The sequence below is a fragment of the Durio zibethinus genome, chromosome 12, assembly GCF_047325235.1.
Source record: "Durio zibethinus cultivar Kanyao isolate XHJ-2024 chromosome 12, ASM4732523v1, whole genome shotgun sequence".
Lineage (NCBI taxonomy): Eukaryota > Viridiplantae > Streptophyta > Magnoliopsida > Malvales > Malvaceae > Durio > Durio zibethinus.
The window spans coordinates 17,857,435-17,870,703 of record NC_143173.1 but is presented as its reverse complement, the minus strand read 5'-3'; the positions used below and the strand labels follow the sequence as shown (position 1 = coordinate 17,870,703).

At 28.4% G+C, this 13,269-nt stretch overlaps 1 protein-coding gene and 1 long non-coding RNA gene across 2 annotated transcripts; one reads left to right on the top strand and one right to left on the bottom strand.

The window, feature by feature from the left end:
- Window positions 1–6: 6 nt before the first annotated feature.
- On the bottom strand, window positions 7–1,354 carry LOC149515802 (uncharacterized). The gene has a single exon (XM_089741672.1). The coding sequence runs from the start codon at window positions 1,279–1,281 to the stop codon at window positions 58–60; it is 1,224 nt and encodes a 407-aa protein (XP_089597798.1). The 5' UTR covers window positions 1,282–1,354; the 3' UTR covers window positions 7–57.
- A 3,226-nt stretch (window positions 1,355–4,580) lies between these two features.
- LOC149515801 (uncharacterized) lies at window positions 4,581–5,445 on the top strand. Its single transcript, XR_016326279.1, has 2 exons — window positions 4,581–4,869; window positions 5,040–5,445. It is a non-coding gene; the product is annotated as an uncharacterized LOC149515801 (long non-coding RNA).
- Window positions 5,446–13,269: the final 7,824 nt, after the last annotated feature.

Sequence of the window (13,269 nt, the reverse complement as noted above, 5' to 3'; positions counted from 1 at the left end):
TTTGCTTTTGGACGAACTTCAACATTAGAAATTTTTATTGATCCCATACAACTGTTATTACATAGGATTTAACATCCTAGAGTTATATCCATAAAAGCGTTTGACTTGCGCATAATGGTCTTTCGTCTCATCTAGAAAGTTCACTAGGCGCTGTCCATATTCTCCTATGGGATTGACTTCTTTTCTTAATGCTTCTACCTTTTCAACCATCTCCCATGCTTTTTTCACTGCCTTGCAAACTTGATTAGTCAAGTGATCTATGTACTGTTGCCTCCCTAGGCTTTCTGCCTTCCATCTCATGTGGGCATCCCTTTCTGAATCACATGTAAAGATCCAATCTTTTTCCCTTTCATGCCACTCATCTATCATTACTGAAATATGGCTCTTGTGGTCTTGTAGTTCTATCTCTAACCCTTGGATCACCTGGTGAAGTGATTCTTTTTCATTCAATACTTCGAAATGCTTTCTTCTCTCTTTTGCAAGCATGACTTTTAACCTTTCCTTTTCATTTTGGCATTCCACCAATCTTGCTGAAGTTGTAGAGTATAATCCCTTCCAATTCTGACATTCTTGAAAAATTCTGGTGGTCTCCTCTTGCTTTTCTTGAGCTTTGCCCTTCCATTGGTTTATTCCCTCTCGGAGCTCATCCATTTCTCGTTGTCGACTAAGGTAAGACTTGGTAACTTTTCCAGTTTTGAATTGAACTCGTAGCCTCTTATTTTCTTTGTGTAGATTTTTCAAATCACTATTAGCCAGATCCCGCTCTTTTATGACTTTTTCTAATTTGCTCTCTTGTATCTTCGCTTCATATTTCAATTGCCCTACCTTCTCGCGAAGTCTCAAATTCTCCCTTCTTATTTCTTCTTTTTCAGCTTCTAATTCTTTCTTGATAAGCTCAACTTCTGATAATTGCACTTCTTCTGAAAGATTAACCAATTGATATGAGCTATCATCTAGAGGGAGTACTATATCTCTAAGGCGCATTGCCTTCCAAATCTGGTAATCAGAAGTGACTTTGTCGATGAGAGGCCCTAACCTCATTCTTTGTGTTCTCTTCCATGCTTGGATCAACTGCTCTGGGGTTCTTGATGGATTCGATTCTCCGTAAATGAATTCTACTTGGACCAGGCCATGAGTAGTAGGAACAAACTGTTTCGCACCAAATTGCCTAAGTACCATCAATGGAGCGTAGCTTACAACACCCCATAGCCCTAATAACGGAATCCATGGCTCATTTCCTCCACGATACAACAAGGGCACACGAGGCATCCAAGGCGCCATCCATTCAATTTTATCCCCAGTAAGCTTTCGCAAGAAAAGGACCCATTCTTCCTTAGTCTTTAACGTCGGCCATTGGCTTTTACAAAACTCTTTGATTGGTGCCTTGTTTCGAAGATATGGTTTTGAAAATGCACTCTTCCCACATTTGAAATGACTTCTGACCCATATATACAATAGAGATGCACATCCTATGAATCGTCTTTTCCCTTTTCGTCGACAGAAATTCAATGACCTGATAGTTTCGGCTAGGACTGCTGGAGCAGGATTAATTGCCTGGGTTTTGATTTGCTCGAAAAAGTCTACCACAGTTATCTCAATATAACCCAAAGTCTTCGGGAAGATTATCATGCCATACAATGCTAGAGCAAACACATCCATACCTTGATCGTTATCCAAATGCTCCTGAATGAAGTTTCGGAGAAAGTTCCAACGAATGCCGAGATGTTCACCTTTAGACTTTACAAAGGAATCAATGGTTTCTACTTTAACCCCCATAAGCTTGGCTAACTTTTTACGGTAACCTGATTTTGGCTTTCGAGTAAATACTTTATCTGGACATTGTAGTTCTATCCCGAGCAAAATTGAATACTCCTCGATAGTTGGCACCAAATCTTCCTGATTAAAAGTGAAGCATCTATAGGATGGATCCCAAAATTGTATAGCTGCTTTGACCAGCTGTTCATTGATCATTACTGAAATAAGGGATGCAATCTGCCCATACTTTTTGTAAAAACTTTCTTTTCTTTCCTCACTTAATTGATCCCAGACAGTAGCTAACTCTTTTAAATCATTCTGTGTGAGATCTAAATGTACTTTCTCGGGTAACTCAGACACATAACTGGTAGGCAAACAATCTCCGTTCTTTTGTTGAACTTCTTTCGACCAAACATGCACTTCATTATATGACTCACATGGCACACTGATTGAGGATGAGCAAATTTGTAGTTCTATGGGATCCATGAAAACTTCTTGGGAGAAATATCCTAGAGCAAATATCTCGATGCAAAACTGTAGGATATGATTAATGTAAAAAAATAAAATTGAGTTAGTGTGAGGATGTGGTTTAAGAAAAGAAAACATTTTTTTGTTTTGTTTTTGTGTTTTAAGATTTTTTGTTTGTTTTGTTTTGTTTCGTATTATACACAACTTTTATTCTTAGGTATTTTCTACAAGAAGGTAGACGGGGCTCTACATAAGGCTGGTTTCCTAGGCTTATTATATGCTGGGTTTGGATTGACAGGATCTAAAGGTTCCCAAATTGTTCCTCACTGTCGTCCATATTGGACTAGTAAGGCACCCCGATCCTCACCCATTACAGGCTACGAACGGAAAGGGTTCAATTCGAGTGGAAGTATTTCGCTTGCCATTGCGGACGTTATCACCTCACGAGAGCAATAGGTACTTTACTTTCTCCTATAAAGGACGGAGCCCGGGTATAGAGCTCATGTATGAGATGCATCGTGCCATTGTGTGCAAATATATCCTAATTTATTGAAAGCAATATATAAAATAAAACATAAGAGGCATAGTAAGATAAATGTATGTGAATTTTTTTGCTTTTTATTGTTGATTTGTTTTGTTTTGTTTGGTTTTTTTTTTTTTACCCTTTTTTTTTTTTACTAAGAAATTGATTAAGACTATTTAAATCAAAATTTGAGGATAACAAATAGTTAATTTTGGCCTGACTCTCGAAAATAAAAGGCGTCCCCAGTGGAGTCGCCAAGCTGTCGTAACGGTTTTGTGTCCGCCCGACGAATTTGGAAACGAAATAAAAAATAACGGAGTCGCCACCAATCTTTTTTGGCTAGGTGCGATTGGCCACCTATTAAAACATATCCTTTTAATGAAATCTTAAAATTAATTAAAATTTATTAAAAAGATAATTTTACGGTCTGCGAAACAGTCTGGGTTCGGGAGTCGATTACGCGTGGGGAAGGATTAGCACCCCCACAACGCCCGTAAAAAAACAGTACCAATTAACAACGTGTTATCCTTTGATTTTGATACAAACAGTCTTATTTTCAGTATTCGAAAAATAATTTCTTTGATTTTTATTTATTAAAATTATTCTCGAGAAAAATAAATCAAAACCTTTTTATTGAAATAATTCTTAAAATGTTCCAGTACGTTGGTAACATTAAAAGAACTCTTTCTCACCTAGAGATTTCTTAAAGCATCTCTACTCGGAATACTTTTAGAATCTCATCTTTGGAGGTATAAATTTACTTTTCGTAAGAAATTATGTTATGCATGCCATGCAAAATATTTTCGTGTTTATGCACACATTTTATTCTCATTAAAAAATTTTATTAATTTTATTAATTTTAATTAAAATTTTGAAGAAAAAAGGAATTTAATCATATTGAAGATTTTCTATAAATATTCCAATACGCTGGTAATATTTTACAAAAAATCTTCTCACCTAGAGATTTCTTAAAGCATCTCTACTCGGAATACTTTTAGAATCTCATCATTGGATTAAATTTATTTTCTTCTTATTTTTATTACTTATATTTTTTATTTATTAATCAATTTTTATTTATTATTTTAAAAAAAAAATCTTTACTGTATTGAAAATTTTTTATAAATACTCCAATACGCTGGTAGTACTTAAAAAAAATCTTCTCACCTAGAGATTTCGTAGGCATCACTACTCGGAATACCTTTGAATCTCATCATCGGATAAAAATTTCCTCTTCTCTTATTTTTTATTAGTTATATTTTAATTTATTAATCAATTTTTATTTATTATTTTTTTAAAAAAGAAAATCTTTACTGTATTGAAAATTTTTTTATAAATACTCCAATACGCTGGTAGTATTTTAAAAAAATCTTCTCACCTAGAGATTTCGTAGGCATCACTACTCGGAATACCTTTGAATCTCATCGTCGGATAAAAATTTCCTTTTTCTTTCATTTTTTTACTACTTTAGTATTATTATTAAATTTATTTTTTATGTTATTGTTTTTAAAGTTTATTCTAAAAAATAACATAATTATATAAAAAATTATTTAACCACAATTTCATTAATTAGTCTAACAAATATAGATATTTTAATATGCATAAATATTAATAAAATAATACTTAAAAAATAAGAAAAATTCAAAAAAAAATATTTTTTTTACCTGAACCGGATCGGTCAACGGTCCGGTCAACTCCTGGTTCGGTTCGGCGGTTCGGTTCGGTCTGGTTGGTTCGGTCCGGCGGTTCAGTTCGATCTGGTTGGTTTGGTCCGACGGTTCGGTTCGGTCCAGTCAGACCGGTCAGAGATGATAAAGGCAGCGGGTCGCGGGTCGGGTGCGCGGACCCCGGGTCGGGTCGCGGGTTGACGCGCGGATCCTCCTTGGCTGAAACGGCGTCGTTTTGGGTCTTTATCTAAACGACGTCGTTTTGAGATTTTGCTTTACTATATATAGCTGAAGATTTTTTTTTTGGTTCATTTGGCTTCTGTTTCAGAAAAAAAAGGGAGAGAGGGAGAGAGAGAGCTCTGGGGGAGAGGTCGTCGGTCGGTTGCCGGAGCACCATGCCGGCCGCCGTCTGGCTCGCCGCCGACAGTCTTGGACGGTGGTTTTCGATGACCGGGAAAGGTGAAAATTCTTCTGGAAGTTCTCTTCGACGCGATCTTTCCAGATCCGGTGTCCTTTTTACCGGAAACAGCCCTGATCGACGTAGATCGGGGCTCAAAGTTTCGGTCTCTCTTTTTTTCTTTTTTTTTTTTTTCTTTGAATCTGCTAATCTCTCTCTTTTTTTTTTTCAGGTGGCTTTCTGGCGCTGGGTTCCCCGTTCCAGGGGACTGTTGTTTTTTTTTTTTTGTGTGTGTTTTTGCAGAATTTTTTTTTACAGAAGCTGCCTTCTTCTTTTCTTTTTTTTTCGTTCCCCCCTTTAGTCTAGTTTACAAGCTCTATTTATAGAGCTTGTTGGGATTCAAATCTCAGATTTTCTAGGATTCGAATCTCATTTTTCAACTGAAAAATCATACCTACCGTCCGTGATTGGTGGCTTGTCGGGAGGTTGATCGGGTAGTTGGTCGGACCAGTTCGGCGCCGTACCAACCCCTTGACTTTTGTTTTATTTCTGTTTCTTTTGTTTGTTTATTTTTTGTTTTTTTGTTTGTTTTGTTAAATATTATTATTATTAAAATAAAACAGTAGATCCGGACAAAACCGGTGTCTACAATTCCTAAACAAAATGTCTTAAAAACATTTTGCAAAAATAAATTAAATTAAGAAAATTATTTTAAATATTAAAAATAAGACCATTTTCTTATTAATACCAAAAAATAACATGCGATTAATTGGTACTGTTTTTTAAAATAGATATTATGAGGTGTTAATCTTTTTCCACATGTAATTGAACTCCCAAATCCATCTCTAATTTTAATTATGAAAATTATTTTTTGATAAACTTTAAACTAGTTTTTTAGGTTTTATTAAAATGATAAATTTTTTCAGGTAGCCGATTACACTTAGTCAAAAAAAATTGATGATAATTCTCTATTTTGATTTTAAAATTTCTTCCAAGTAGTCAGATTTCCAGATCAATACCTTACGACAACTATGATAAAATAAATAACCAATAAAATAAAACCTAAAAAGTACTTTGTTAACTTAATTTGGAGTTTTAATTATGATCACATGTAAAGCAAGATCTTGAACACTAGTGTTTTATTAAGAGAAACTATTGCAACTTTGAAAGGCTGTTTTAAACACACACAAACACACATATATAACTATAAATTAAAAGAATCCCCTAAAGATTATCATGTTGACACCTATTTAATATTTAAAAGGATTATTTTACCCTTAATCAATAATAATTTATATTATTATGCTATTAAACTAATCCCATTTTTTTGTGATCTAAAAATAAAAAAAAACAAATCCAAAATAATCCTTAAAAAATAACAAACTTCATAGCCTCAAAAGAAAAAAAAATGTAAATCTAAATGCAAATTTTAAAAAACTGAAAATAAAAATATTTTTTAAAAAATTCAGACACATTCAAAAAATCATCAAAAAAATTTCTCAGCTTCCATAGCTTCAAAACACAACACCCAAATTTTCAAATTAAAAAAAAAAAAGAACATAGCCACAAAAATCAACAATAAAAAAAAAAAGAAAATGAGACTTTTAGGCTTGGAAGGATTTAAAAAAAAAAAACAAAACAAAAAAAAGGGAAAGTCAGTCGCAACGAAAATAATAATGAAAAACACCACAAGGCACCATATTATGAAAGCAAATATGAACTTTAAAAAAATTAAAAATTTTCAAAGATTTTGGCTTAAATCTACATTTTTTGTAAAGATTTTGAAAAATTTAAACTGATTAAAATAATAAAAAACTTGATAGATAAAGGGAAAATATAAGAGAAAAAGATAAATAGCAACGCTGACAATATCCCCAAATCAAAATCTAGATAGACAGGAAATATAAAGAGAAAGATAAAAGCTAAAAAGAGAAGAAACAGAACAAAATGAATCAAAGAACTCTAACTTTAGGAATTTAAATACAAACGAAAATATCAATAGCAACGGATAAAAAAAGAAAAGTAAAGAAAATGTGGGCTGGTTTAAGTAAACCTAACTTGAATTAGCTTTGAACCTAACAAATTTGGGGTAAGTAGTAATAACTTAAACATTTGTTAGCCCATTCTTTTTTTTATTTAATTTTAATTTGTGCATAAGTTAAATTTATCAAATTTTTTAAAACTGAAATAAAAATAAAATTATTTGAAAAAAATTAAATAATAAAATAATTATTTTTGGTTGAGTATAATAAAATAATTATTTCAATAATAAAAACAATAATTTTTGTATAATTAAATAAATATAATAATAAATTTTATTAAATAAATTTTGATTTTAAAATAATAAAAAATAAATTAAAAATACACATATATTATCAATTAATTATATTTAAAACATTCAAATTTAAATTATCTAATGAACTAATTATATATACTTTTTATTAAGATAAAAATTTAAGTAATTTATATTTTAAAATAAAAAATAACTCTAAACAAAGCCCGAGGCAAACCCTAGTGTATGTGTGTGTCTATATATATATATATATATATATATATATATACATATATATATTAGTAAAGAAGTGTTTGGCCTAATTTATTCAAGGGTTTTTTACTGCAAAAATATAAATAAAATATTTGACTTTCAAAATTTTAAAGTTATTAATTGAAGCCTATTTGGCTTTTTTAAACAATGTTATAAATTAAAACTTTTTCAAAAGTGTTATTGTATAATAACAAATATTTTTCCAATTTTTTTACATTCTCATTTGTAAATAACTCATAAAATGATAAGAATGCATTATTTCACATACATATTTTTTTCCTCGATCCAATTTTTTTTGTTGATTTCATTTATTTTTTAATTTCTAATTAATAAAATATATCTTTGTTTTATTTATTTTTTTGCCTTATAAAGTTAAACCTTTTAATATTTATTTAATAAAAATATTATTAAATAGGTTTTTTTGTTTTAGAGATTTTTGCATTATGTTTAACAAATAGTATTTTAACACCTCTTAAAAAAAAAAGACTTCAATAGACCAAACAAACTTTAAATATCTTTTTGAAAAATAAGTGATCTTGTAAAGCAAGGACCAAAATTTTGGTATTAAGTGCGACAAAATTCTCAATGTGGCCCTGGAAAATTTGTTTTTCTTTTTCCAATTTTCATAATTTTTTTATGTTTAAAATTATTCACAAATTAACATTAATATTAATTTTTCAAATAGTATAATAAAATTATTAAATTAAATACATTAAAAAGAGAAAAAGAAATAAAATGGACTCAACTATCATATTGACAAATTAGCTGTGTGAACACATAATACTAGTAATTAAACCTATTCATAAATCGAGTTAGATCAGATTTAGGCTTAATCTAGATAAAGCATTAACAAGTTTCGAACTTGCCTAAACTCAATCCGGCCCAAAATATGACCTCATTTTGTTGCTTAGGCCCAACTCATTTTTAAAAGATGTCTAGGACCCCCTATATTTTTTAAATAAAAATAAAAATAATTTTTGTAATAAATATGAACTATGATAAAATAAATAATCAACAAAATAAAGCCTAAAAAAAATACTTTGTTAACTTAATTTGGTGTTTGAATGTAATTAGTATGTATAGGCATGGGATATTAATGTATACTTGTATATTATTTAATTATTTTTTATTTACTATAACTATAAAAAATATATAATAATTATTCAAGTTGAGTAGGGCTTGGGCTTTAAACTTTATGTCCAAGGCATAGCACATATTTTAAACTAACATAAAATTTAAGTCCTAGCTCATTTAACGAGTCTAAAATTCATGTCAAAACCTTCTCAAATTTCGAGTAGGCTTTTAGGCTCAAGCAAGTAGCTTGACCAACATAATTTAAAAGTTTAACTCATTTAATTCATTCAGCTACCTTTAAAAGGTGACATTCGATAAGTTTAAAATTTAAATATCAATACTTGTATTCTATTTTCCAATCTTTAGGCTGCAAATTTTTGTATATATAAAACATCATCTTTTAAAGAAAAAAATTAAAAGTACTATCATTTTTTATAATAAAGATTTTAATTTGCCTTTAAGAAAAAATTGTTAGAAATTAAAAGCTTCTACACCCAACCTCAACTACTTATCTAATGTATGACAACAGAATGATTTGCTTTGAAAGCGAGAAGATTGATTGATCTTTACGTTTGGTAGCTTTTTTTTCTTTTTTTGGTAAGACATTTGGTAGCTTTAATTCTTCACCTAAAATTTCCTAGTCTGCTTTGACGCATATGAAACCAAGACCATTTGATTGATCCTTGCGTTTAGAAAACGATCATTATAGCTTTCGTGACTTAAAATTTTTTAGTTTGCTTTGATCTTTGTGGAAAGCAAGATGATTTGGATTGATCCAAGGCCTAGCACTTAGAACACGGCTGCTTTTGATGAATTAAAAAGACAAAAGTTTCATCGTTATGCACATTTCGACTCTTCTTTTGTCTCTCTCATGGTGACAGAATTGCTTGCACAGTTTTGGATTACACCAATCACGGTTTGATATATGGTATTATCATAAACTAATGCTCCATTTGTCCCAAAATCTATCTATCCTTATTTGAATTTGTGTATATATTAAGAAAAAAAATTGTGGTAAAAATAAGTAAGCCTAAACAATGTTCATACAGCCAAAAAAAAAAAAGATTTTATTTTATTCTAAAAATATAAAATTATTTTTTTTAAATATTTAATATTATCTATAATCAGTTATCCTAATATAATTTATATCTCTTAGAATATATATATAGACACACACACACAAAAGAATGACTGACTGCAAATCTGTGGCAAAAGTGATAGAGCCATAGTATTTTGCATCTCTGTGGTGTAAAACGTGGAGTCAAGGAATATTAGTTAGGTCTCGAAAAGTATATAAGTCCAACGAATACAAAGAAAAAGAGAAAAAGATATATTAGTTTTAGCTATGCTTTGTAAAAGGAGATTAAAGGCAAATTAGAGGGCCCAAAATCAAAAGCCTGATTCATTTTATTTATTGTGAAGACCAAGACCATCCCAGCACGACTTTCCTGTCGGAGTTGAATCCTGCAATTTCATCAATTCCCACAGCCATGAACATGATGCAACTGCGTTAAAAAAGAGAAAAAGATATATTAGTTGTAGCTATGCTTTGTAAAAGGAGATTAAAGGCAAATTAGAGGGCCCAAAATCAAAAGCTTGATTCATTTTATTTATTGTGAAGACCAAGACCATCCCAGCACGACTTTCCTCTTGGAGTTGAATCCTGCAATTTCATCAATTCCCACAGCCATGAACATGATGCAACTGCGTTAATTTTTCTTAACTTCATTTCCTCGCAAATTATTTTATTAATATTTTCGTAATTTCATTTCTAAAAATAAAAATTTTGACTCTCCTCATATACCAATTTCACTTAGAGAAATTTCAGAAAAATTGGCACTCCAACTCCCCTTGAAATTCCCTTTTACAAAAGGTTTCATATATTAAATTAAATTAACTTTTAATTAGAAATTTCAAATAATTATATTTATTTATCAAAGTGAAATTTTGTATAAAATTCAACAAATGATAAATTACGTTTGTCCAACTATGGAAATTATATTTTTACCTTGTTGACAAGTTAAATTTATTTACCAAATGTTAAGCATCGCATGGGAAATGTTTTTGCATTATATATATACTAATATTTGAAGCACCCATTATCTAGGTGAAGTAATAAACAAGAATTATACCTTTAGATAAATGCTAAAAGAGAAAGAATATATATAGAGTTATTTGAAAATGTAAAATAAAGAAAAATAGGAATGTAACTAGTGTATAGTTTTTTAATAGAGAAAAAACAGAGAGAAATGTAAGTTTAAAAAGGACTGGACTTGAATCAGCTTTCAAAGAATGTAAAGACTAAAATATCCTTATTAATTTATATTTCATTATTACATCATGGAGTTTATTTTTTTAATTCTTCGATTGAGTTGGTGTTACTTGAATCGTATTTAGTAGGAGTTTTATAAATATTAATCTTATATACATGCACTATGTGAATGGAATAATAAATACTTTTATAATTTAAAAATAGGTTATAATATATATATATATATATATATGATTTTCAAAAAGCATGAATGAGAAAAAAAAATTATTGAAACAGTTATTGAGAAAAGAAAAGTGAAAATAACTCATTGAAATTGTTTTTAAGAAAAGAGAAAAAATAAGTATTTATTTATTTATTTATTTTAACTACCCTGATTAAGTTCACATCACTTGACTTATAGTATCAAACTCAGCTAAAGATTTATAAATGTACTAAAATTTGACACATCCACTATGTGGATAAAAAAATTATTAATTAAAAATAATTTTTTTTAAAGGAAGTAACTTTTTTGGTGGGTAGCTTTTTTGAAATGATAGTAAAAAAGTTTGTTTTAGTTTAAAAAAAAATACATAAATATTCCTAAATATATATTATTATTGTAATTTAACTTTAGATTTAAAGTAAATTTACCAACTTGGTGTTTGATTCTTGACCAAAAAAAAAAGGTTTAGTATTTGATTAAATCATGACACCAACTCAATCAATCCCTTTAATATTAGTATGTATATATATCCATAATTTTGATTAAAAAAATAAATTTAAGATTTTATTTAGCATAAAAAAATAAAGATTTTATTGTCCGGCTACATTACTATTGCCTTTGGAAAAAATTTTTACAAAATCATATTCTATTATCATCTATCACAAATTGAAAATTAATAGTTATAAAAGGTGTGACAGTTACACATTTTCATAAGGGACATAGAGAAATTTTGTCCAATTTTGTGGGTACTCTTGACATTTTGTAAGTAAAATTGAGAGTTGTATTTTTGGCTCATTTTAAAACATTGGATAAATTTTTTAGTTGAATTTATATTTGAGCTCTTATTATGTTTTTTTTTTAATTTATAAATATAAAATCATGCTTTATATTTTTATTTATTTGATGTGCTAATTTTGAATTTTTATAATTTAATTTATCTCTACGTTATAGTTATTTAAGTAATTCATTTGTTGACCTTTTAGGGTACTTTGATATTAATTAAATATTAATTTGAGATTATTAGTATTATAAGTAGATTGTGTTTGTTAATTTAATTATGTTTTAATTATTTATAAAAATAATTAAAATTATCATCATTACTTGACATTTATATATGGAGTGTTTAAGTAATAAAAAAAAGGTAAAAAAAAATTAAAAGTTAATAAGTTTTCAAAGTTGAAATCTTGTATTTTATAAAAGGATCAGGCTACAATTTAGGAAGAAACAAAATGTTGCAAATGTTAGAATTTGAATATCAAAATTATTGGATAACAACTCTTAAAAATGAGCTAAACTCTTAATTCAAACTTAAACTCTTTCCATTAGTTGTAAAGAATTTCAATAGCATTAACCATTGGATTAATCATCTATCTATTAATATAGTTAATTTTACTCATGTACCTATGGGTGTGTCACATGTCACATGCTCATCCTCTCTCTTTTTTTCTGTATAATTTTTAAATATTTAATATTTTTTTAAATTCTAAAAAATATAGTTTTTTAGATTTTTTTTTCTATATGGGATGCATTTACATAAAACCTTTTCTTTTTTTGCTTTTCTATTTTTATATTTCTATAAATATTTTTTTAGATTTTTTTTTGTATGGAACCCACTTGATACCAAGAGTTCCACTTTTTTTTTATTTTTTAATATATTTAATAAATAACTTTTTTAGATTTTAATTTTTTAGACCTACTTGATACCAATGTTATTTCACGTGTCAAGTTATTTATTTATTTTTCAGTTTTCTCTATTTATTTTTAAAAAATTTTTAATATTTAATAAATATTTTTATATACTTTTTAAATTTTTTATATTTTAAATCTCAAAATTAATAATGCCACCTATTTATAATGAGTTAAACTCCTGATTCAAGCTTGAAATCTTTCCATTATTTGTAAAGAATTTCAGCAGCATTAACCATCGGGTTAATCATCTATCTATATAGTTAATTTTACTCATGTATGATCAGCTTTGGGTGCATCACGTGTCACATGTTTTTCCTATCCTTTTTTTTCTTTTTTTGCTTTATCTTCTTTTTTAAATATTTAATAATTTTTAAATGCTAAAAAATATAGTTTTTTAGATTTTATCTTTTATATATGGAATCCATTTATATAAAAACTTTTCTTTTTTTGCTTTTTTAACCTTTTTTGCTTTTCTTTTTTTATATTTTTATAAATATTTAATAAATATTTTTTAGATTTTTTTATGTGGAACATACTTGATACTTAGAGTGCCACATGTTTTTTTTACTTTTTACTTTTTTATTTTTTTAATATATTTAGTAAATAACATTTTTAGATTTTAATTTTTTTAGACCTACTTTATATCAATGATATGTCATATATTAAGTTATTTGATTACT

Coding starts and splice junctions, on each gene's coding strand:
- LOC149515802 (XM_089741672.1), bottom strand. CDS start 1,281: ATGGCGCCTTGGATGCCTCGTGTGCCCTTGTTGTATCGTGGAGGAAAT.